The 22,459-nt window shown below is 43.6% G+C and overlaps 1 protein-coding gene across 2 annotated transcripts in view; it reads left to right on the top strand.

The window, feature by feature from the left end:
- adamts9 (ADAM metallopeptidase with thrombospondin type 1 motif, 9) overlaps positions 1 to 22,459 on the top strand; it is a 111,509-nt gene that overhangs the window by 5,793 nt on the left and 83,257 nt on the right. Inside the window, exons 4-14 of one of the 2 annotated variants that reach the window (XM_080423264.1) lie at positions 2,857 to 3,236; positions 4,541 to 4,624; positions 5,006 to 5,130; positions 6,185 to 6,225; positions 6,369 to 6,474; positions 8,819 to 8,965; positions 10,498 to 10,639; positions 12,851 to 12,955; positions 18,634 to 18,779; positions 19,520 to 19,701; positions 20,939 to 21,075. In XM_080423264.1, the coding sequence (XP_080279390.1) occupies positions 2,857 to 3,236; positions 4,541 to 4,624; positions 5,006 to 5,130; positions 6,185 to 6,225; positions 6,369 to 6,474; positions 8,819 to 8,965; positions 10,498 to 10,639; positions 12,851 to 12,955; positions 18,634 to 18,779; positions 19,520 to 19,701; positions 20,939 to 21,075 (1,595 nt within the window). Of the gene's footprint in view, positions 1 to 2,856; positions 3,237 to 4,540; positions 4,625 to 5,005; positions 5,131 to 6,184; positions 6,226 to 6,368; positions 6,475 to 8,818; positions 8,966 to 10,497; positions 10,640 to 12,850; positions 12,956 to 18,633; positions 18,780 to 19,519; positions 19,702 to 20,938; positions 21,076 to 22,459 lie in introns of those variants that run through there. The other variant, XM_080423263.1, reaches the window with a different exon arrangement.

Here is a 22,459-nt window from a genome sequence, read left to right on the forward strand (position 1 = left end):
AAAACACAAAAAGTAAAAATATGGAGATAAGAGGTTTCTGCCCGACAGCAACGATATATGTGTATGTGTATGGTCTGTGAGTGCACGCACATCTGCTCGAACGTTTGTGATAAAGACAGCGTTATCAGGCCTTTTAACGAGTTCCCACAGACGTAAGCACAGGCGTAATGGTTTCCCCAGCATCACCTCTTAATGTCTCCTATATAAATCACAACAGGAACCTATTATATAATAGTAACTGAGCGATTTAGAGTAAATTGTTATAGGCAGCTGATGGCTATCTGATTGAAACCACCGGCGGGACTGCTTCACCACCAGGCTAAAAGGTGTGAATTATGCCAAGATATAAAAAAAAAGTGTGAACGTGGCTTCGCAAATGTAATGTAATGAGTTTTTTCAACTGAAGAGAACAAGGGAGGATTGACACTGCCAGATTAGTTCTCATACTATAAATGGTAATGGCCTGCACATATTTTAGGTGATCTAAAATGAAATTGTCCGTTACATGTTATTTGGGAAATTATATATAGCAAAATCCGGAGTGTAACTTTTTTGTAATAAATAAAACAACATTTTGTCCAATCTGTATGGTAGAGTATGTTAATACAATAACTTATACAATTGGGGTGGTTGTATTTTGTCTCCCTGCTCTTCTATTGAGACATTTAGATCGTGGCAAAGGTCATGTCTCACCTAATAGACACAGGATCTGACGCAAAGTTTGACCTGATGGTCAACATTCAATTTATCCCCTGAGCAAGTGGGCAGGCTCTATTAGTTCAATGGTAAAAATGGCACCACCGGGTTCAAATCCGGGGTAGTAGAGGAAAGTTCACTAGCTTTAATTTGTGTGACGAATAGCAAAAATAGCATCACGACTCGTTGCAGCTTGAGATAATTTTCGCTATTTTGTTTAGCATTTTGGACACGTTGTAATGTTTTGAACGCTTTAGTACCTAAACCATATATGATCATTACATGGCACTTTGTACTTAGAGTCTCCCCGTCTACTGTACACTTACAGTACAACAAAAATAATAGCATTGATTCAGCAGAATGTGGAGTGGCAAATTATCTCCGTTCTCAAAGGTCACCGGCGATATGTATGTATGCCCAAACCTGCAAATAAATCAGGTTAAAGCCTGTTCAGTCAGCACACTGCCTGCAGCTACGGTGCAACAGTGAGAGCACTTTAAACCCAAGCTCTCACACAGGAAAAGCCGTTTTTGGAGGTTCACTCGTGTATCATCCCATCTCAGTTTACTGCCTGGACTTCCTGTTGACTCTTGCACTTCCTCTGCTCCTTTGATAAGCGACTTGGACAGACCTGCCACCGTCAAAGACACTGAGTCAATTGTATAGACGCGAAAACGATACCAACCTCAAAACGTTTACGCAATCGAAACAAATCGGGATTGTGTGTCTCTTACATGTAAGACATGTTTCTGCATCTGTCTTTGTTTTCATCGTGCGTTCACCATCTGCGTGTGTTACGTTGTGTGTTGTAGATCTGAATGGGATTGGGTTTGTGTTTGGGTTAGCGGTAGTGTGCGTGTGTGTGTGTGTGTGTGTGTGTGTGTGTGTGTGTGTGTGTGTGTGTGTGTGTGTGTGTGTGTGTGTGTGTGTGTGTGTGTGTGTGTGTGTGTGTGTGTGTGTGTGTGTGTGTGTGTGAGAGCTCTTTCTTTCTGTTTTTTTCTTCTCATCCCAAAATGAATGAATAGGAGCCACTATTCTGCCTTATACAAACCTCCTTTGTACCTCTGTGCTGCAGACAAAACTGGCTTCTTTTCTGATTTACACTCATGAATCATAAGCAGCACGTTACCAGATCCCCGTTTGTGCTGCAGTGTAAGCATCACTTACGGAAATGGTGTTGCATTGCAGGTGGTACAGTACAGCCAGAGGCGGTGATGATCAGTGCATGCTGAGAAAACTAAAAGTGTGGCCCTCGACAATGACATTACGGTTGCCATTTCGTGATTGAATTCAAGCTTATGATGAGTGCCAGGTTTACCTGGCATGAACTTTTCTTTGCCCCCCCTTCAGAGAGACAGAGAGAGACGCATAGAAAGAAAGAGAGACACAGCACCTCAGGCGATATTCATTTGTCAAGCCATTCTTTCAGCGACAATAAACAAACGCGAGAAGCAGGGGCAGCATTACTTTAATACATTATATGCACTCCCGGAACGGCAACCTTTAGAGGCATAAACACATACTCAGACTCACAGCTTCGTCATCAGCGTAGTATACTCATCACAAACACACATCAGATGCTTGAAATGTATTTTACCACCTCATCCATCAGCCGTCCATCTATGTCAGTGGTTCCCAAAGTTTTTAGCTGAAGACCCAAAAGAAACATTTGACCTTTGCCCGGGACCCAAACTAGTGAAAATAGCAAATCTACAAGCTCACACAACGCGTCACTTGCAGATCTGCTATTTTCACAAATTCTTAAACGGTTTATTATGTATTTATGGAAATTATTAGATGTTTTTATTATCATTATTAAATACTTTTGATTTTTTGTTTTATTCATTAAAAGTTGTGATTTCTTTTCTTTAAACTTTTTTTGTAATAATATTATATTATATATATATATATGTATTATTATTTTTTATGTAGGAAACTATTTCTTTTTTACTTGCGACCCATACAAATTGGTCCGTGACCCCAAACATGGGTACCGAGTCGACCGACACACTGTTTGGGAAACAGTGATCTATGTGTGCTTATACAAACACGCTCCATTTTTACCCTGTGGCTCCACTCCGCCTCTCTCTCTCTCTCTCTCTCTCTCTCTCTCTCTCTCTCTCTCTCTCTCTCTCTCTCTCTCTCTCTCTCTCTCTCCAGGACACGAACAACACCGACACAACAAGAGGCACAACAAGCTGAAGAAGAAAAGACCAGCGGTGGGTGGGGCGAGCGCCGCACCGCACCGCCCGGCTCCCGTGGCCGCCGCCGGCGGCAGCACGATGCTTAATGACTTGGAGACTCTGAGTGCCGGGCTGCTCGGCGACGCCTTGCTCAGATCGGAGGGCGGTGCTGTCGGCGCTGGACCGTCCAATGATAGCAGCAGCAGCAGCAGCAGCGGAGACTCGGGACCTCACAGGAGATCAAAGCGCTTCCTGTCCTACCCGCGCTTCGTGGAAGTCATGGTGGTCGCCGACAGCAAGATGGTGGAGCACCACGGGGGCAACCTCCAGCACTACATCCTCACCTTAATGTCCATCGTAAGTCTTCACGCGCTCCGCTCCAGTGGAGGCTCCGCCCTCCGCACGCGCCTTTTGTTTGTATTTCGAGGGGGGGGGGGATAATCGGCGTGTGTGTGTGTGTGTGGGCGTTTGTGTCAGGGGGTGGGGTGCATGCACAAAACACAGAGGGGTTTGCGGCACGTGTGTATATGTTTTCCATTGTATCGCCGCTGTCAGGCAGAAACCTCTTATCTCCATATTTTAACTTTATGTGTTTCTTCGTAAATGAATGACCTTGATCATACTACAGCGTCACACAAAAGCATCAAAAAGTAGCAGATCTACAAGCTCAAAACACTTCACTTCGTGTCACTTTTTGAGCTTGTTAGATCTGCTACGTTTTTTAATTTGAATCCTGAAAAGTAACCATTTCAGACATATGAGGTTTCCACCCGACAGAGACGATATGCACTTCTGATGTTTTTGTAGTTTTCTTTCCCTTCATGTGTAGTGTATGTACAGTATGTAATGTTCCTGCACAGCACTTCCATGTATAAATGCTCGTCTCGCTTGGGGGCTGCTCGCCAAGTCGGGAGGGAGAGAGGGAGAAAGGGCAGCCTAGGGCAGGGGTAAACACCGCTTTCAAACAGCAAGGGAGGCGGGGGGGGGGGGGGGGGGGGGGGGCGGGGGTCTGCAGCTTGAGGCAGAGTCTGTCTGACAGCTTTGATGAATGTTTAAAAAAAAAAAAATCTGCCCAGGTATGTCACATAGATGGCATACTAGTGGCCCACTTCAAATAAATACTGGCTTCTGCAGGCGTCTAGAGGAGGCCTCACGGGCCAGGGAGGTGAGGGGTGGGATGGATGGCGGGGGGTGGGGTCGGGGGGGGGGGGGGTTGACCTATATATTCTGGCCCTGGCGAAGGCTGCCTTCTCCACAGGGACCGAGGCCCATTATCAGCTTCTCGCTCCAATCCAAAGCCAAATTCCCCCGGTTTCCCTGCTTGAAAAAAACATGCACTCAAGTGGCCATTCCTCTTGAGTTTTCATTTAACTCCCAAGCGCGTGAAGAAATTACTCTTTAAGTGTCCATTCTTTACTCGCGTAGAACAATTTTCATGCACTGAGGATTTTAAATCACTTAACAAACCTGGTTGTCCCTATGTCGTTACAGGTGAAAAGGGGTTAGAAACGGTCTTAACTTTCAAAACGTTGACCAAAATCACCATGCAATGTGTTGTTTGTGAGCTTGTAGAACAGCTATTGTAGTTATTTTTTTGATTTGGGGCAATAAGTGGTTCAAAAGTTTGCATTTGGTAACTTTCCCCTCCCTTTTCCTTCCAGGTGTCTTCCATCTACAAGGACCCCAGCATCGGCAATCTGATTAACATTGTGATTGTGAAGTTAGTCATAATAAACAACGAGCTGGTGAGATGACTTGAGACTGTGTTTTCGTATCGTCTCTGTCGGGTGGAAACCTCATGTTCTAGCAGATCCACAAGCTTGCGTATCTGCTATTTTTGATATTTCCGTGTGACGCTGCAGTGTGATCAAGTAGGGCGTTGATTTACGAAAGAGAACACAAAAAAGTTTAAATATTGAGGTAAGAGGTTTCTGCCCGACAGTGACGATATCCAATGAGCAAAACTTTGAGCGCACAACGCAGCAGCATTCAACCTTCACTCATGCACTCTGTCTGTCTGTCTGTCTGTTTCTCTCTCTCTCTCTCTCTCTCTCTCTCTCTCTCTCTCTCTCTCTCTCTCTCTCTCTCCCTCTCTCTCTCTCTCTCTCTCTCTCTCCCTCTCTCAGGAGGGTCCAGCCATTTCCTTTAATGCACAGACCACTTTAAAGAACTTCTGCATCTGGCAGCAGGACCAGAACATCCTAGATGACAGCCACCAGTCCCACCACGACACAGCCATCCTCATTACCAGGTACATTGACACACCATGACACAGCACATCATCATTACCAGGTACACTGACACCATGACACAGCACATCCTCATTACCAGGTACATAGACACACCATGTCACAGCACATCCTCATTACTAAGAACTTGTGTTATCAGCCATTTATTATTGAAACATCCTCCTATAATTCGACAAAGCTCTGTGTGGGTGGTGAGCCCAAAATCTCTTCTGCCCGGTTCTCCTCAGTGGCTGTAACAATTGATCTGAATTTGCACACAGCCATTGACCATTACCATGTGCACGGAACACTGAAACCCGTTTTTCGCTTTCCCCAAATGTCAGCTGTTTATTAGCGTTTTTGTGTTCGCTGGCTCCCGGGTTGCCACATCATGTGCGCATATCCCCCCACGGGTATGGTCTAGTTTGCTAAGAATTATTCAAAATGTTACATTTTCAAACTTGATTAAATATAGCAGGTGTACAAGCTCGTAGTGCGGCACGAAGTGATGCGCTGTGAGCTTGTAGATCTACTATTTTTGAATACCCAACGTATAAATGGATAAAGTGGTTAAAATGATTGCAATGCTATATTAACAATTTTTGCAAATCTGATAAAAAGAATACCAATGCCTTGACAAAAAAAATTAAAAAGCGTTCAACCTTATTACTGGTCAGATGTCCCTTTACACTTTCAGCCTGGCGTCCCTATTTTAGTTATGTTCAAATAGTTTCAAATAGTTTCAGATTTGCTTCAGGTCTTCGAGCCTGCCACAGTATGAGCTTGTTTGATTGGCTATTTTTGTACATTTGTGAGTAGGGCATAAGAGTGGTTAGCACTAAAGATGCATCTTTTCTTTTTGTCCATTATCTGAGGATATTGAGCTTCCAATCTCAAGCTTATTTGACCGCAGATTAATCAAAACTGTTGTGAAACTTTTTTGAGACAGGCAACAACGTCTTGACAAAACGTGAACTTGTAATCAATGTATTTTGTGGAATCAGATGGAAACATGAGTGTATGCTATAGTGTGATAATATAGTGTGATAATGACTTTTTAATCTGTCTTCACCACAGGCAGGACATTTGCAGAGCAAGGGATAAGTGTGACACTTTAGGTAAATATGCCTATATACGCATAATATATACATCACAAAAGAAAATCAGCATTATGTTTAATCATGACCATGGCGATTGTGATGGTAATGATAATAACGATGATGTGGATGAATATTAAAAAACGTCCACGTTTTTCTTGAAGGTCTCGCGGAGCTGGGGACAGTGTGCGATCCATACAGGAGCTGTAGTATCAGCGAGGACAACGGACTCAGCACTGCGTTCACCATTGCTCACGAGCTCGGTCATGTGTAAGTGTGCCTGGTCTTTTTTATTTTATTTGAATGGCTGTTATCTCTGAGCTGGGGTCACTAGTTCTGGTTAGCGAGAGCTGTGGATTCACGTTGGCACCTATAGGGCTGTCACGATTATGACATATAGTAAACAAAAAACATTTGCTATGACAAAACAACTTAAATACACAAAGAAATGACTGAGAATGACCGATCAAAATAAATATTGTATTTTGACCAAGATACGCCATATTTAATATTTTGTACTCAAAATGTGTTACAAAATAGTGCAATTAGCCACTAATCCACAATTTTTTGGAAAATGCTTACGGAAGTATGACTATGAACTTTCTCAACATAAAAAAAAATATGCAAAATAATTGTGATTATCTCAAATAATTGGGATTATGCAATTATTTAGTAATCTATCAGTACCCAGAGAGATTGGTGGAGCTTCACTATAGCCCCAGAAATGCAAGCTATCATCTCCCCTCCCATGAAGAACTAAGTCCGATAAACATTATTCTTGAGGCCATTTAGGGGGAGAGATTAACTACTATTTAATCTCCTTTTTTCCCCGATCACTAATTCTTTTTTTTTTCTTTCTTTCTTTTCATAATTACTTTATCGGCAAGTAGCCGCAAAAAAAACCCAAACATTTTCAATCAGTTTCAAGTTTTTCCCCCCATGGTTGAATAAAGGAGAGAAAGGAAATTGCAGTGTAAAGTTGTTCAGGGCCGCAAATTTGTTGACCTTCAGTAAAAAAAAATCTGCATTGTACAAAGCCCGAGTCAGCTCGGAGCCCATGGGCTCACTTTGCTAATATTGGAGACTGTTACAGACCCTAACAGCCCTACATACTGTATCTCTAACAAACAAAATGCTCTTTCTAACCCGACACACAAAAGGTGGGATTGTTGAATTCCTTCTTTTTCTTTTATCCGCATCAAGAGGTGACCACATTGCTGGAAGAATGCGTAGGCCTCATGGAGCTCGGTGCTATACGGTACCTGTCGGCTGGGTGAGCAGAGTAGCACCGACCGTGTCCTACTGTACCTATCCAATGGGCATTATTTACTTTAACAGTAAACTCTGAAATGCTTTTGCCTTTAAATTCACCCAGCTCAGCTTCAGGTTCATTCAAGCTGTTGCCACATAGTATCCGGCGGGAGTCAGACTGTACAAATAGCATACAGCAGCATTACATTCACATAATCGTTGCTTTCGGGCAGAAACCTCCTGTCTCCATATTCTTAACTTGTTGTGTTTTTTCGTAAATTAACGCCCTACTTGATCACCTAAGCGTCACACGAAAGCATACAAAGTAGCAGATCTACAAGCTCGAAACGCGGCGCGAAGCGATGCCTTTTTCAGCTTGTAGATCTGCTACTTTTGCTATTTTTGACTTTTAATCCTGAAAAGTAACAGTTTTGGACATATGAGGTTTCTACCCGACAGAGACGATATGGATTCCAGTGACTACAAAAGGGCCCATTTCGGCTTGCAAAATGAAACACTTAATTTAATCTTTAAAGTCTGCGTTGCCACAGTCCTCTTTCCTCCTAGATAATGATCCTTGGGTATTATTATTATTATTTCCTGATGCACACCACACCACAGACCGTCTCCCCAAAAGCACTTCTCTCTCTCTACCCGTCTCCTTTTATCACAGGGAAATAGTGATCTTTTTTAAACACTTCACATTAACTGATAGGTGCTCGGGGCGGTAAAGTTCCTGTCCACCACCTCAGTGAATAGCGTCTCTGTCGGGTGGAAAAATATATCTCTGCTGTCGGGCAGAAACCAGCTATGTCCAAAATATTAACATTTCAGGAAATGAAAAAAACACAATACTGCATATTACTGCATATACAGTAAGTAAGACGTTCGCGAGATCTGCCGTCGCCCACCTCGGTCTAGTAGACCATTGTAGGATTTGTGTACCATTTTGCCTCTAGTGGCTCCAATTGGGATGGTTTATCTTTAATCATTGAATATCCTTGGTAAAGGTGGAGGCACTGCATCCTCCTGGTGGGAGGAGCTCCTCTGGCAGGTGAGCCGGTAGGGGCAGCAGTCAGTGTTGCCAGATTTTGCGAGAGAAATAAACAACTAGGTCTATGAAAACAAGCAACTAGGCTACATAAGCACTTTAAACCTATATACTGTTAGATCGGCTATTTGAAAATAGCAGATCTAGAAGCTTTTGTGTTGTGAGCTTGTCGATCGGCTATTTTCATGCTCAACCATAATGGGGTTTAAGTGGTTAAGAAGTGATCTACTGTACGGTAGTTTTTGCGTCACCGCCACCGTTGATGATGACACAAAAATTACACGTTTTGTTTGAACATCTTCTGCCCAACAGGTTCAACATGCCCCACGACGACAGCAGCAAGTGCAAAGAGGACGGGGCTAAGATCCAGCAGCATGTGATGGCGCCCACGCTCAACTACAACACCAACCCCTGGATGTGGTCCAAATGCAGCCGCAAGTACATCACAGAGTTCCTTGAGTAGGTCGAACTCCTTTCAACAGGCATAGAGGATTATCTAAGACCAGTGGTTCTCAACCTTTTCAGGCCACGAAAACAAAAACAAAAATAATAATAATAATAATAATAATCACATTTGAACTAGGGAGTGGGGACCCCCCACCCTGACAAGCGCGGGGTTGAGTTGTGGGATTCAACTGAGTTTGACTCGGTTTTACAGATAAATATTGTGGAAATAGCTGATCGACAAGCGTTGCGAGGCGTTGTGAGCATGTGGATCAGCTTTTTTCAAATGTTTTGCCTCTTTCTTAGGTAATTACGTAATATTTGACAATTTGGGCAATGTTTGAAAACAAGTTGTATAGTATAGTTTGTTGATTACTTTTTTCATTTTAGAGGTATTAAAAAGGTCTTAAAAATCATTAAATTGTAACTTTAGAAATGTGCAGATACCCTGAATACACCTATACTGTATGTTGGTTTATTTACTGTTGAGTGAGACAACAATGTTGCATATTAAGCAAATTATCAAAGGAACCGCTCCAAAATCATTTGGGGAACTCCCCTGGGGGTACCAACCCCCATGTTGAGAACCACTGATCTAGATCACTGTTTCCCGCGGACCAATTGGTATGGGTAGTGAGTAAATATCCCCTTTTTTTCCATTTCCTACATTCAAAAAATTAATCAAAAGTTTTAACTTTTCATCATTAAACTTTTCATCAATTTCAAAAGTATTTCATGAAAAAATATATAAAAATCTAATTTTATTTATGATAGGCCTAAGTGAAAATTGCAGCCCATAAAGTGACATGTTGTGAGCTTGTAGATCTGCTATTTTCACTAACAAACGTCTAATGTCTCTTTTGGGTCTTGAACTAAAAAGTTGGGAAACCACTGATCTAGATAACAATTTAGCTATTGCATCACTGTCTGAGAGATTTATGGTGTTCAATTAAAAGTTATTTCGATGATTGATTGATTTAATTGCTCGTGTCATTTGATTGATGCAATTCCCTGAGCAATAATGATGACAGAAAAGTGGTTAAGAGATGCAATCTTACACCTATTATAGATGATTAAGAACAGTTTACTGGCCAGAGTGAGCACACGTACTGTAGGGCTAGTGGTTCTCAAAGTGGGGTCCAGGGGGGTCCCCAGCAAAATGTGTACTTTATCCATTTATATGTTAGCTATTCAAAAATAGCAGATCTACAATCTATAAGCTTGTACATATGCTATTTTTGAAAATATTTGAAGAATATTGAAAACGTTGAATAATTTCGATAATTTTTTAACACAAACCTTCTCTTCTGGGGGTCCCTGGTAGAAAAAACATTCAGTTGGGGGCCCGCGGACTAATACATATCAATTCGGGGGCCCTTGACATGAAAAAGTTTGAGAACCACTGCTGTAGTAGGGGGTTCTGTGTATGTGCAGAGAATAAAAAACATCTCCGACTGTACTGAGTGTGTTTTCTGTCTGTTTTGTGTCTTCTTGTTTTCTCCCCTTTTTTTCTTTTTTTAAGTCATTTTATTTTTATTTCTTAATAGCACAGGATATGGCGAGTGCTTACTCGACGAGCCCCCTTCTAGGCCGTACAGTCTCCCACAGCAGCTGCCCGGGCGGATATACAATGTCAATAAACAGTGTGAATTGATATTCGGGCCGGGGACACAGGTGTGCCCTTATATGGTGAGTGAATCTCTGTAAGCTGTCCCATGCTCTCTCTCTCTCTGTGTGTGTGTGTGTGTGTGTGTGTGTGTGTGTGTGTGTGTGTGTGTGTGTGTGTGTGTGTGTGTGTGTGTGGGTGGGTGGGTGGGTGGGTGGGTGGGTGTGTGTGTGTGTGTGCGTGCATGCGTGCACGTGAGTGCGTGTGTGCGTGTTACTATACTTGTGAGGACCAAATGTGAGTGTACACACGGATGGAGTCACCCACACACTATTCACCAACATGATACAAGGTGCCCTTTATCACCAACACACTCTCACTCCCCAAACGGCCTATCATGACTTCTTGGGACAAATGTGCCATATTGGAAAGAAATTGGGCCTCTTCTTACTTTCTTCACAGGTGTTACCAATGATACTAATGAAGGCTCTGTTCTATTCTGGTCAAACAGAGTCAGGGTGAGGATATTGTGCATGTTGGCTCACTGGAAACACTCTGCTACACCAGTGGATCTCAAAGTGTGGTCCAGCGACCCTCATGGTTCCTAAGGATGTGTAACTAAATGGACCCTTCCATTTGTACACTCTCAGAGTTATGGGGGTCCTTGAAATTAAAAGGTTTGAGAACCACTGTGCTACATGAAATGGAACAGAGCCTTCATTAGCATCATTGGTAACACCTGTGAAGGAAGTAAGGATCGGCCCAATTTCTTTCCAATATGGCTGCTGTGCATAGAACCTATTCTGCACTCCAGGAATGCGGAAGTGCCGTTTTCAAACCCAAAGCGTAAAAGGGTGTCCGATAAAAAATTTTAACAGTTAAAACGACTGGCGCGCTGTCTAAAGCGGACTTGAGCTTGCGCCGCCAAGCAAGCCGCGAGGCGAGCAAGTTGCCGTGTCGAGGGTTGCGAAGTCCGCTTCAGCTGACTCAGCGCCGTTCAAGATATGTCCCACTGTTGTGTGACACTTATAACAATGAAAAGTCGACCTTGCGACCCACTAGCTGACCCCCAGCGGTTCTTGGGGGGGAGGGGTTCCAGGGGGTCCCCAGCTAAAATTGTTAATACAGCATCACAGTCATTTTAACCACTTTATCCATTTATACGTTTATATTTAAAAATAGCAGATGTACAAGCTTCTTTTTTTTTTTCTCGAAAATGTTTGAAGAAATTACGCAACTTGTCTCTGAAATAAATATGCATTTGGGTGTCCTTGACATGAAAAAGTGTGAGAACCATTGGTGTAAAAGGCCGGTAACATAATCACATACCTATGGAGTCACCTTCAGGGCAACAATGCTTGATAATGACTGTAAGTTGAACATCTGTCAAAAATCATTATAGGCCTCCATAGTTGAAAGCATGTCTGCTGTGAAACTAGTATTCCTCCTGACCTTTTCTGAAGAGCAATATACCCAACAAATGAAAGTTCTGTCAGTATCTATAGGCAAGGCAAGGCAAGGCAATTTTATTTGCACAGCACATTTCAACAACAAGGCGATTCAATGTGCTTTACACAGATCTAACATCGAGCACACTTGTACACAATTGTACAATGACATTAGGATGCATGAAACAAAATAAGTAAAAAATAACAGATTCAATTACAACGCAGCAGAGAAAGAAAAAGAGGAGGGGGGGGGCATTCCTTTTAAGTGCTGAAGGCATTGAGTGATATTTCTCAGCACTCAGCACAATGTTTTGCCTCAGGTCTCAAGGTTAACTCTGTTACACGTGTGTGTGTGTGTGTGTGTGTGTGTGTGTGTGTGTGTGTGTGTGTGTGTGTGTGTGTGTGTGTGTGTGTGTGCGCGTGCGCGTGCGTGTGTGTGGGTGTGGGTGTTTGTGTTTGTATTACTATCCTTGTGAGGACCAAATGTCGGCAAGTACAGTAGAATTTCAGGACTCGACATTGTGAGGACCTTTTTCCTGGTCCTCAGAAGACAAATTGTTGTTTTATTGTTGACATTTATTTTATAAATTTTTTGATACGTTTACATTTAGGAAAAGATTCAGGTTGGGATTAGGATTAGACACTTAGAGGTCAGGTTTAGGGGGTTGCAATTTGAGTGAAACATTTATACCTATTTGCGTGCCAGACAGTGTCACGCACCAATAGCCGACGCGTTGTGAGCTTGTAGGTGGGCTCTTATTCGGTTCTTGGCTTACTGATAAAAACTGCCAAAAACATTGTAAGAAAGGCATTCATAAAACAATCGTCTTCCTGTGTGTTCTCCAGACCCAGTGCCGCAGGCTGTGGTGCACCAGTCCAGAGGGGGCCCAGAGGGGGTGCAGGACCCAGCACATGCCCTGGGCGGACGGCACTGACTGCTCCCCTGGAAAGGCAAGTATACACCTCGAAACCTACCGACGCAACGCACAAGACTTCATGACAGCTTGTAGTGTTGTGTAGGAACACAGCACATGGAATGAACTGGTGTCTGTTGAAGGAAAGGTTTTAGATCAGTGGGGTCTGGAGCAAGTGGGGGGGGTCCGGGGGACCCACAGGGGTCCTTGAAGGGGCTCCTAATCCTCTTCCTAATCTTAATCTGTTTAACATACATCTACAAGCTCACAACTCGTCACATCGTGACGCGTTGTGAGCTTGTAGATCAGCCATTTTTTTAAACTAGAGGTTCGGGCCGCTATACGCAGCCCTCACACCTACGTTGCACTGCCGATCCGACTGATATGGGCATATATGGAGATCTCTGAGGCAGCGGCTGTCGTCTTATTCGTGTCCACGCATGCGTTGTGTAAGTGGGAAAATGTGACGCATATCGCACAGGAGCACTAATAAGTGTTGCACACATATTGCGCAATAATGTAGTAATATAGGGCTATTATTGTGCAATGATGTACAAATACACAGTGTACGGTAAATATGAAAAACAAGCATGAAATGTAGTTTAGTAGATTGCCCATGGCATGCATTATTATTTGTGCATATAGTGTGGAGGCAAATGCTACCCACTAGGCGATTTTAATATACAGTAGGACTTGTGAGAAATCTTGAAAGAATTTGGAAAAATTTGGAACAACATAGAAACACAAAATCTACTCTTATGGGGGTCCTTGGCGCAAACTCTTTTCAGATGGGGGTCCGCGACCAAATACATATAAATGTGGGAGTCCTTGACATGAAAAGGTTTGAGAACCACTGTTTTAGAACACCCAAATTGATATGTATTTTTCCGCGCGCCCCCATCCGAAAATGTTTTGTGACTGTTTAACGACTGGAACCCCTTCAAGGACCCCTTAGGGGTCCCTCCCCAGACACCACTTTGAGGACCAATGACTTAAAAACAGAATGAACGCAGACAGAGAGAGCCGGAAGCAGTAACGTGTGACTTTAGTTTTCCAGTGATCCACAGCCAGCTGTCACAGCGTCGCTGTCGAGCAGAAACCTTGTATCTCCATATTTCCTACTATTTATGTTTTTTTCCCCCGTAAATTAATGCTCTACTTTATCATACAAGTGTTGCACAAAAGTAGTGAAAATAGCCGATCTACAAGCTCACTACGGGTCGCGTCGCGACCCCGTTGTGAGCTTCTAGATCGGTTATTTTCACATGAGGTTTCCACCCGACAGAGACGATGTGATGCTGTGTTATTAATCGACAATCTTCAACTCATTCGTTTCCACAAGGCGAAAAAAAAAGAAAGAAAAATACATTTACGATGTGTGTGATCTCACAGACAGTTTCTTTTGTAATCACAAAATGATCACTCACAGGTGTAAAAAAGTGGGGGGGGAAACTTTCCTATCTGTGGCCAAAAAAACGATTAAAATCCATCACAATGACATAACGTAAGCTACACTAATTAAACATGAAGTGGCATGACGATTGTGTCCAAATCCGTGTCAACGCTTGGAAGGAATTTGTTTTGCTTTGGAGGCTGTACATGGTTATTATACAGGCTGTAATGGGCTCTGAGAGGGAGGTGGAGAGACAAGCTTTTGAATGGTGGAGATTTGCTGCTTGGTGAGTGGGCTTATAGCGTAGCTTTTGACATTAGGTCTTATATCGCAAACCTGACGTGACTTTAACCCATTAAGACCGGTAACGCATCTGTGTCATTTTAAATTTATTTGGCTATTTTTTGGAAAAAACGCTTTCCTGTAACAAAATATGTTTTTATTTTTTGTTATGTATTTTTTGAAATATTTTTTAGGATGTTAGGATTTAGAAAACATATTTAGAATTGGCCTCAGGTCTTAATGGGTTAAACACTTGTGGAACCACACACACACACACACACACACACACACACACACACACACACACACACACACACACACACACACACACACACACACACACACACACACACACTTCATCAGGCTGCGTGAAAAACTGACAACGCTTGGACGTACGTCTTGTCAGTTTGACATTCTTCTCTCACAGTCAACAAATGCTCCAGCAGGATCTACATTCTTTTCCGGCGGCCAGTTGCAGAGGCTAGTTTGGCTCGTCTTAACCCAGGTGGCTATTATAGCTCTCTGCTCCCCCCGGTCTGCTGGCTTCAGTGGCTATAGTTTGGGTCGTCTTTAGCCAGGTCATATTCACCTCGTCCTTAAAGCCGAAGGAGTGCGTCTTCGCCCGGGAAGCAAGGATGGCTCGTTCGTCCATTTTATCGCCACACATTTTCATTCCTTTTCTGGCTTTTATCTTTTTTAACGTCCCTGGATCCGGGGGTCTCCTACCCCCTCAACAACCCCCGCCCACCTACAAACAGGAACTGTCATCTGGGGTGAGTGTTATAAAGCAGTGGTTTTCAACCCTTTCCATGCCAAGGGCCCCCATCTGAAAATGTTTTGTGCCAGGGACACCCAGAAGCAAAGATTTGGGTGAAAATGTTTTGCTTTAAAAAAAGATAAATATTCAAAGATATGCACACATTTTTAAGATAAAAAAAAATAGCAGATCTGCAAGCTCATAGCGCGGCACTCGGTGCCGCGCTATGAGCTTGCAGATCTCTGAGAGCTTAGCTCTCTGAGTTATAATCTTGCTTGCTGTGCACACCTACCAGCTATTATGATTCTCCGGGACTGTTTTCACTGTCACAACAAAAAGCTGGTGTCATCTCATGACGACAAGGTCCCTGTATTTGCATACAACAGAAACGTTATGTATTGTCCTTCTTTTTGCTATTTTCATCTGGCAACGTTGAACCCAATCTTGGTCCTGTGTCTCCTACCCACCTCACAACCCCCTTCTAGAGGTTTACATATTGTTCATTTGAACATACGTAACTATATACATCGACCAAATTAGAGACTTGTTTGACTACGGCAGGGTGATTATCATATCCTTTTCTGAAACTACGCTCGATGATACCGTCAAGGACACCGAGATAGAGAACTACACAGTCATCAGAGAGGATAGAGATCACACTGGAGTCTGTGTCTATGTCAGAGCAGATATCAGCTTCAATGTTCGGTCCGAGATGGACAACAAGGACATTGAAGCTGTTTGGCTTGACATCAACCTCCCCAAATCAAAACCCTTGTTGGTTGGGGCTCTGTCTCCCAATACACTTTTTACAACCTGTTGGATGAGGCATCAGCTGACCTAGGAAGTTGGAATCGGTGACAATGTAGTCACAAATTAGGAGAGGGACAGCGAGTGCATTTTCCGGCAGTGGCTGCTGCCGAGGCAGCTCCGCGGAGCTGCCGGCGGCGCCAGCTTTGGGAGTGTGCTGCGTTTGTGTAACGCAGTCCCCACCAATATTATTTACGATTCTGTGCCTATCGGTACATAACTCGGACGGCGCTTAGTCGAATAGCAGACCATCGGCCGGTCGTCGCGGGCACTCGTGTCTGGAGGCGCTCGGGCGCGACTCCTTGGCCTCAAGGTCTGCTGATTCGGCGCGCCTCCGTCATGGTCCAAAACTATACTTTATCGGCGGAAAAAAGAAGTTGACTGCCGCTCCTCCACCGGCAGTTCCGCGACTGCCGCTCCTCCACCGGCAGTTTCCGCGGCAGTTCCGCTGCTCCGCCGGCAGCTGACGCTCCACCGCCGGCAGTCACTGCCGGGAGCTGCCGCTCCTCCACCGGCAGTTCCGCGGAAGTTCCGCGGCTGTTGCCGCTGCCGGAGAATGCACTCGCTCCTTCTGAATTAGGAAGAGGTCACTTACTTAGGTTGTATATTGGATAACAAACTCACAGGTGGAAAAAATGGCAACCATCTTGGGCAGGATATCGCCATATGTCAACAGCAGAGCGATGAGGACCTTGGCCGGTGCTCTCATTCAGTGTCCCTTTGACTATGCATGTACCAGTATATAAGGATTTGCTTTTCTTTCTTTCATGGTTGTTTGCACAGTTTGTTGCGTGTTGTTCTATGTCTCAAGGTGGACCACAATGGAAACAAGCTTCAGCTTTTTTGTGTATAATCCACGTTGGCCGGCGTTTTCCTAAATAATGACATTGTTGTGATTTTTTTAAACTGCCTACAGAATGAAGTATTTTATCCATCTATCTAAACCTAACCTCTAAATGTCTAATCCTAATCTTAAACCCAACCTGAAAGTTTTTACTAATTGTAAACCTAACTCCCCAAATATTTTCCAACCATAAAACAGCGATTTCTTTTCCAGGAAAATGGTCCTCGCAACATCTATTTCTCAAATTCGAATAATACAAACGCACGCGCACACGCACACGCACACGCACACGCACACACACACACACACACACACACACACACACACACACACACACACACACACTTGTTCAACACTGTTCAAACTGAGGATTGTTTACGCTAGTGTCCGATCCCATTCTATGCGAGTACTGCACCACAACCAAGCGCTGTCAGTCAGACTAGTTGGTCAGTTGATCTCTCTGCCGGAGAGCTTTAAGAGGATCCAACTGTTACAACCCAAGAATGTATTTATTGACCATGTGCACACAGATTATTTTCCTGTCCTCTGGGCCAGACAGATGCAGTGCTCAGTGAAATTCCCTTTTCTTCTCTCTCTCTCTCTCTCTCTCTCTCTCTCTCTCTCTTTCTTTCCATTTGCTTGCTCTGTATAATTTCTCCCAGATTACCATCAAAGCAGAATGTGAGACATGTGAACAGATAGATGTGTTGCCAGCTCCAAAGACCCAAAGCTTTTCATGTTGCTCACTCTTCATCCTGCTTCCTTCCTCTCTTTTCTCTCTCTATCTCCTTCGTTATTGCAAACGTTTTCACGTCAAAGGACCACCCTCAAATTGAGATGCAAGATTCGTGTTGTTGAAACGTTTCCGATATATTTCATTTTTTTCCACAATTTTTTGGGGGGAAATAGGCAATCTACAAGCTCACAACGCTTTGCACCGTGACACGTTGTGAGCTTGTAGATCGTCTCTTTTCAAAAAGCCAATGTACATAGAGTTAAAGTGGACAACTTATTTTAATGCTATATTAACATATTTGACTGGGGACCCCCTGAAACCCCCTCAAGGACCCCTGGGGGTCCCCGGAACCCACTTTGAGAACAAGTGAGTGCACTTCTTTTCGGTCTCTCTCTCTCCCTCTCCCTCTCTCTCTCTCTCCCTCTCTCAACATAACAGTAGAGGTACAGGGTCCAACACATTGGATACATTTATCAATGGTTGCCACTGAATGTCTTTTAGTTAGAATATTTTGTAATTATTTGTTTCAGTATGGTTAACCCATGTAGACCTAAGGCCGATTTTAACAACGCCTTCTAAATCCTGACCTAAGTTTTCTGAAAAGCTTCAACTATTTATTCAAAAATTACAAAAAATGTATGTTGCTATATAGGCTACTATACATAGCAACAACAACCCCAAAAGGGGTTCCCGGATTGAAAGGTATAGTTGCCGGTATAAATGGGTTAAGTGTAGCATTGAATGTTGAATGTCACAAAAAGTAGGTTCTGTCTGAGCAGAATTGATATTGATTTATGATCCTGTGTACTGTGGCTTGAACCTAATAAATTGCATTAAAATAATAAATTGAAATAAAATATATCCCTCTCTTTCTCTCTTTGCTCCGTACACTACAGCACTGCAAGCACGGCATGTGCATCGTCAAGGAGCACGATGCCACGCCCGTGGAGGGGGCGTGGGGCGCGTGGAGTCCGTTCGGCACCTGCTCGCGGACGTGCGGCGGGGGCATCAAGATGGCGGCCCGCGAGTGCAACCGACCCGTGTAAGCATGCACGGAGCCCTCCTCTTTCTCTTTGTAGTCGCGCATATCTCCTGGACCTTGTCTCCATTTTTCCTCTGCCTGCCTTTTAGTCAATGTACCATAGATAGATCAAGGGAGAATTGGGGGAGAATTCCTTCCATAGCTAGCGTTTAGCGAAGCTTTGTGACGGAAGATCTTAATGGAGGTGATTTGTGGGTAAACATTAGGTCATGGTGCCTTTCATCCTGGCTGGGTGGGTCAGTGGGGGGAGGCTGGACATGGCCTGCTTGTAGATCTGTGGGATAAAGAGGATTTTGACAAGAAGTATTTGGATGGACAGATGAATGCATGGATGGATTGTGGGATGGATGATGCTTAAAATCAGTGGTTCTCAAACTTTTTTGTGTCAAGGACCCCAAAATTGATATGTATTTGACCACAGGACCCCCATCTGAAAAGGTTTTGTGTCTGGGACCCCCAGAAGAGTAGATTTATGTAAAAAAAAAAAAAAAAAAACGTTTCCAATTTTTTTTAAATGTTTTTTCAAAGATTTTCAAAAATAGCAGATGTACAAGCTCACAGCGTGGCACAATTTGTGACTAGCCAACGTATATATGGATAAAGTGGTTAAAATGATTGTGATGCTGGGGACCCCCTGGAATCAATCAATGATTGATTGATTGATTCATTGATTGATTCATTGATTGATTGACGAGTCAACACGTGATCAGATGAGTTCATTGATCCTGTGTGTGCTCCAGGCCCAGGAATGGAGGGAAGTACTGCGTGGGTCGCAGGATGAAGTTCCGTTCCTGTAACTCCGAGCCCTGCTCCAAGCAGAAGAAAGACTTCAGGGAGGAGCAGTGCACTGGCTTCGACGGAAGGCAGTTCAACATCAACGGTCTACCTCCGAACGTGCGCTGGGTGCCCAAGTACAGCGGAAGTGAGGATCACCCCCCCCTCTCCCCTTTCCTGTACCTCAGACCCCTGCAGCGTTGCATTAACCACATGAACCCGGTCCCTAGCACACTGGTTCTCAATCTTTTTCATGTTAAGGACGCGACATACCAAAGCCTATACCGCCTGTGCTATAACCACGCCCCGCTTCTGTGACGAACGCGGAACTACCTCTCGTCTACCAACGGTGGGGGCCGTTGTCAAATTCAAATACAGCCCGTTGCGAAGTTCGCTTGAGCCTACTCAGCGCCGTCCGAGTTATGTACCGACAGGGACGCCAAGGACCCCCCAAATTGAATTGTATTTGGCCACAGACCCCCCCATCTGAAATTGTTGTATGCCAGAGACCCCCAGAAGAGAAGATTTGTGTTAAAAAAACAATCCACAAAAAAATATTTTTCAAAAGAAAATTCAAAAATAGCAGATGTACAAGCTTGCAGCGCGGCACGAAGTGTCGCGCTGCAAGCTTGTATATCTGCTATTTTTGAATAGCCAACATAGAAATGGAGAAAGTGCTTGAAGTGATTGTGATGCTGTACCAGCTAATTTTGCTGGGGACCCCTGGAACCCCCTCACACAAGGACCCCACTTCGAGAACCACTGCCCTAGCGTCCCTACTCTGGCCGTGTCATGCTCATAATAGGCGAACCTTCTGAAAAAAAATAGGCAAACGTTCCGCGAAAATCTACAAGCTCACAATGCCTTTGCAATGACGCAACACTTTGTGACTTTGCAGATCTCCTATTTGCACTATTTGCCGTACAATGAAGAGCATAATTTTGTTGCATAATTAAGTGGTTAAAGGGATAGTCCACCCAAAAAAAAAACCTTTTTTCTATCGATTAGTCACCCCATGGAGACTTGATTTCATGGATATTTTTTTGTTTTTGCCGCATTTGTAAGCCAATAATTTGATGATCAGTGGATCGGTAGGCAACCGTTCCGGTAGGAGATACAAAGGAGACTCTTTGTGTTTCCTACCGGAACCGCTGCCGGTCATCAAATTATTGGCTTAGGAATGCGACAAAAACTAAAAAAATATCCATGAATTCAAGTCTCCATGTGGTGACTAATAGATCGAAAAAAAGTCATTTTAAGGGTGAACTATCCCTTTAATCCTCGAGAATGAACAACGGTGAACACAATGTCACGTCACATTTGGACAATTTCTTCAGGACTTAAAGTTGCTTAAAGTCTGTCTGTCTGTCTGTCTGTCTCGTCAGTCCTGATGAAAGACAGGTGCAAGCTGTTCTGCAGGGTGGCCGGCAGCACGGCCTACTATCAGCTCAGGGACCGGGTCATCGATGGCACGCCGTGTGGACCCGACACCAACGACATCTGTGTCCAAGGCCTGTGCAGGGTGAGCATGCCGCAACCTTTTTTTATATCAACCCCCCCCAGAGAGCATTATCGAACATTAGCCACACAAGTGACAAGCATGACAGTATGTCCATGACCCGAACAGCACGGAACAGCACGGAGCCATGACTGTATATCGTTACTGTCGGGCAGAAACCTCCTATCTCCATATTTTAACTTTTTGAGTTTTTTTTTAAAATTAACACTCTACTTGATCATACTAGAGCGGCACACAAAAGCATCAAAAGTATCAGATCCACAAGCTCGAAACGCGGTGCGAAGCGACACGTTTCGAGCTTGTGGATCTGCCACTTTTGCTATTTTTGGATTTGAATCCTGAAAAGTAACAGTTTTGGACATATGAGGTTTCCACTCGACAGAGACGATTATGTTTATCTAAATCAAACCTTCGGCGAAGCTGATGCATAGCAGCGTACATACATACAGCTGGTTTAGTTACTTTACCTCCTCATAAAGATTCACATATCTTCATCCTCTATATAAACATGTTCTGCACTACAGACAATTACATATGGAACAGCTTGGATGCCATTTCAAGGGTGGTTTTGCGAGGGGGAATTCATTTCAGATGTGTGTCAGTGATATGGGTATAACTCAATAATCTCTTGTGTAACTATTTCCGAGGGTCATTGGGTTTGATGTGGTTTTCTTTTCTCTTCTTCTTCTTTTTTTCCACCCTCTTTTCCAAGAACAACATTTCATAGGAAATAAACACATAGAAAAGCTTAGTGCCAGCTGCAGCATCGGGGTTTGTCAATAAACATCTGTTTCATGCTGTTGCACTTATTGCAAATCAATTCTCTTAACGCACCGAAACCCACCCCAAAAAAAACCAAAACATCCACACACTGGTGCAGGTTTGTTTGACGCGATTGTTCCCGCCAATCCTGGAAGAACCGGGACGTCTGGCTTTATAGAAAGCCCATTCATTTTTGAAAATATTTATATTAATTAGTTTAAGCCTGGAACCAAGCCATACAGGCTCCTGGTGAATCATGACCATAAAACATTTGAATCTGTGCAAAAAAATATTTGGGTACTTATTAAAGTATATATATAGTATTTAACTCTCTCAGTGCCACGCCCCGACATATCCCGAGTTTTTCCCGAGTACCCTCAGTGCCAGCACGAGAAATCCTGAGTTTTTACTTTTGACTGTGGTCGCGCTATTCTGTATATTTTTCATGATCACTTTCGCTTCCTGACTACATCAGACTCACCCGGAGCCGGATGTAAAAAAAAAATTTCATTTCCGGGTCACGTTGTTTTTCTCCGGTGATTTTCGGCCAGAATAGGGAAAGTCACGGTTTTTCACACGGTATAAAAAGCGAACGGAGAGGTCCACGTCTACTCTCTTTGGTCTG

This window comes from Gymnoscopelus braueri (assembly GCF_963280865.1).
Source record: "Gymnoscopelus braueri genome assembly, chromosome: 3".
In the NCBI taxonomy this organism is placed as follows: Eukaryota; Metazoa; Chordata; class Actinopteri; order Myctophiformes; family Myctophidae; genus Gymnoscopelus; species Gymnoscopelus braueri.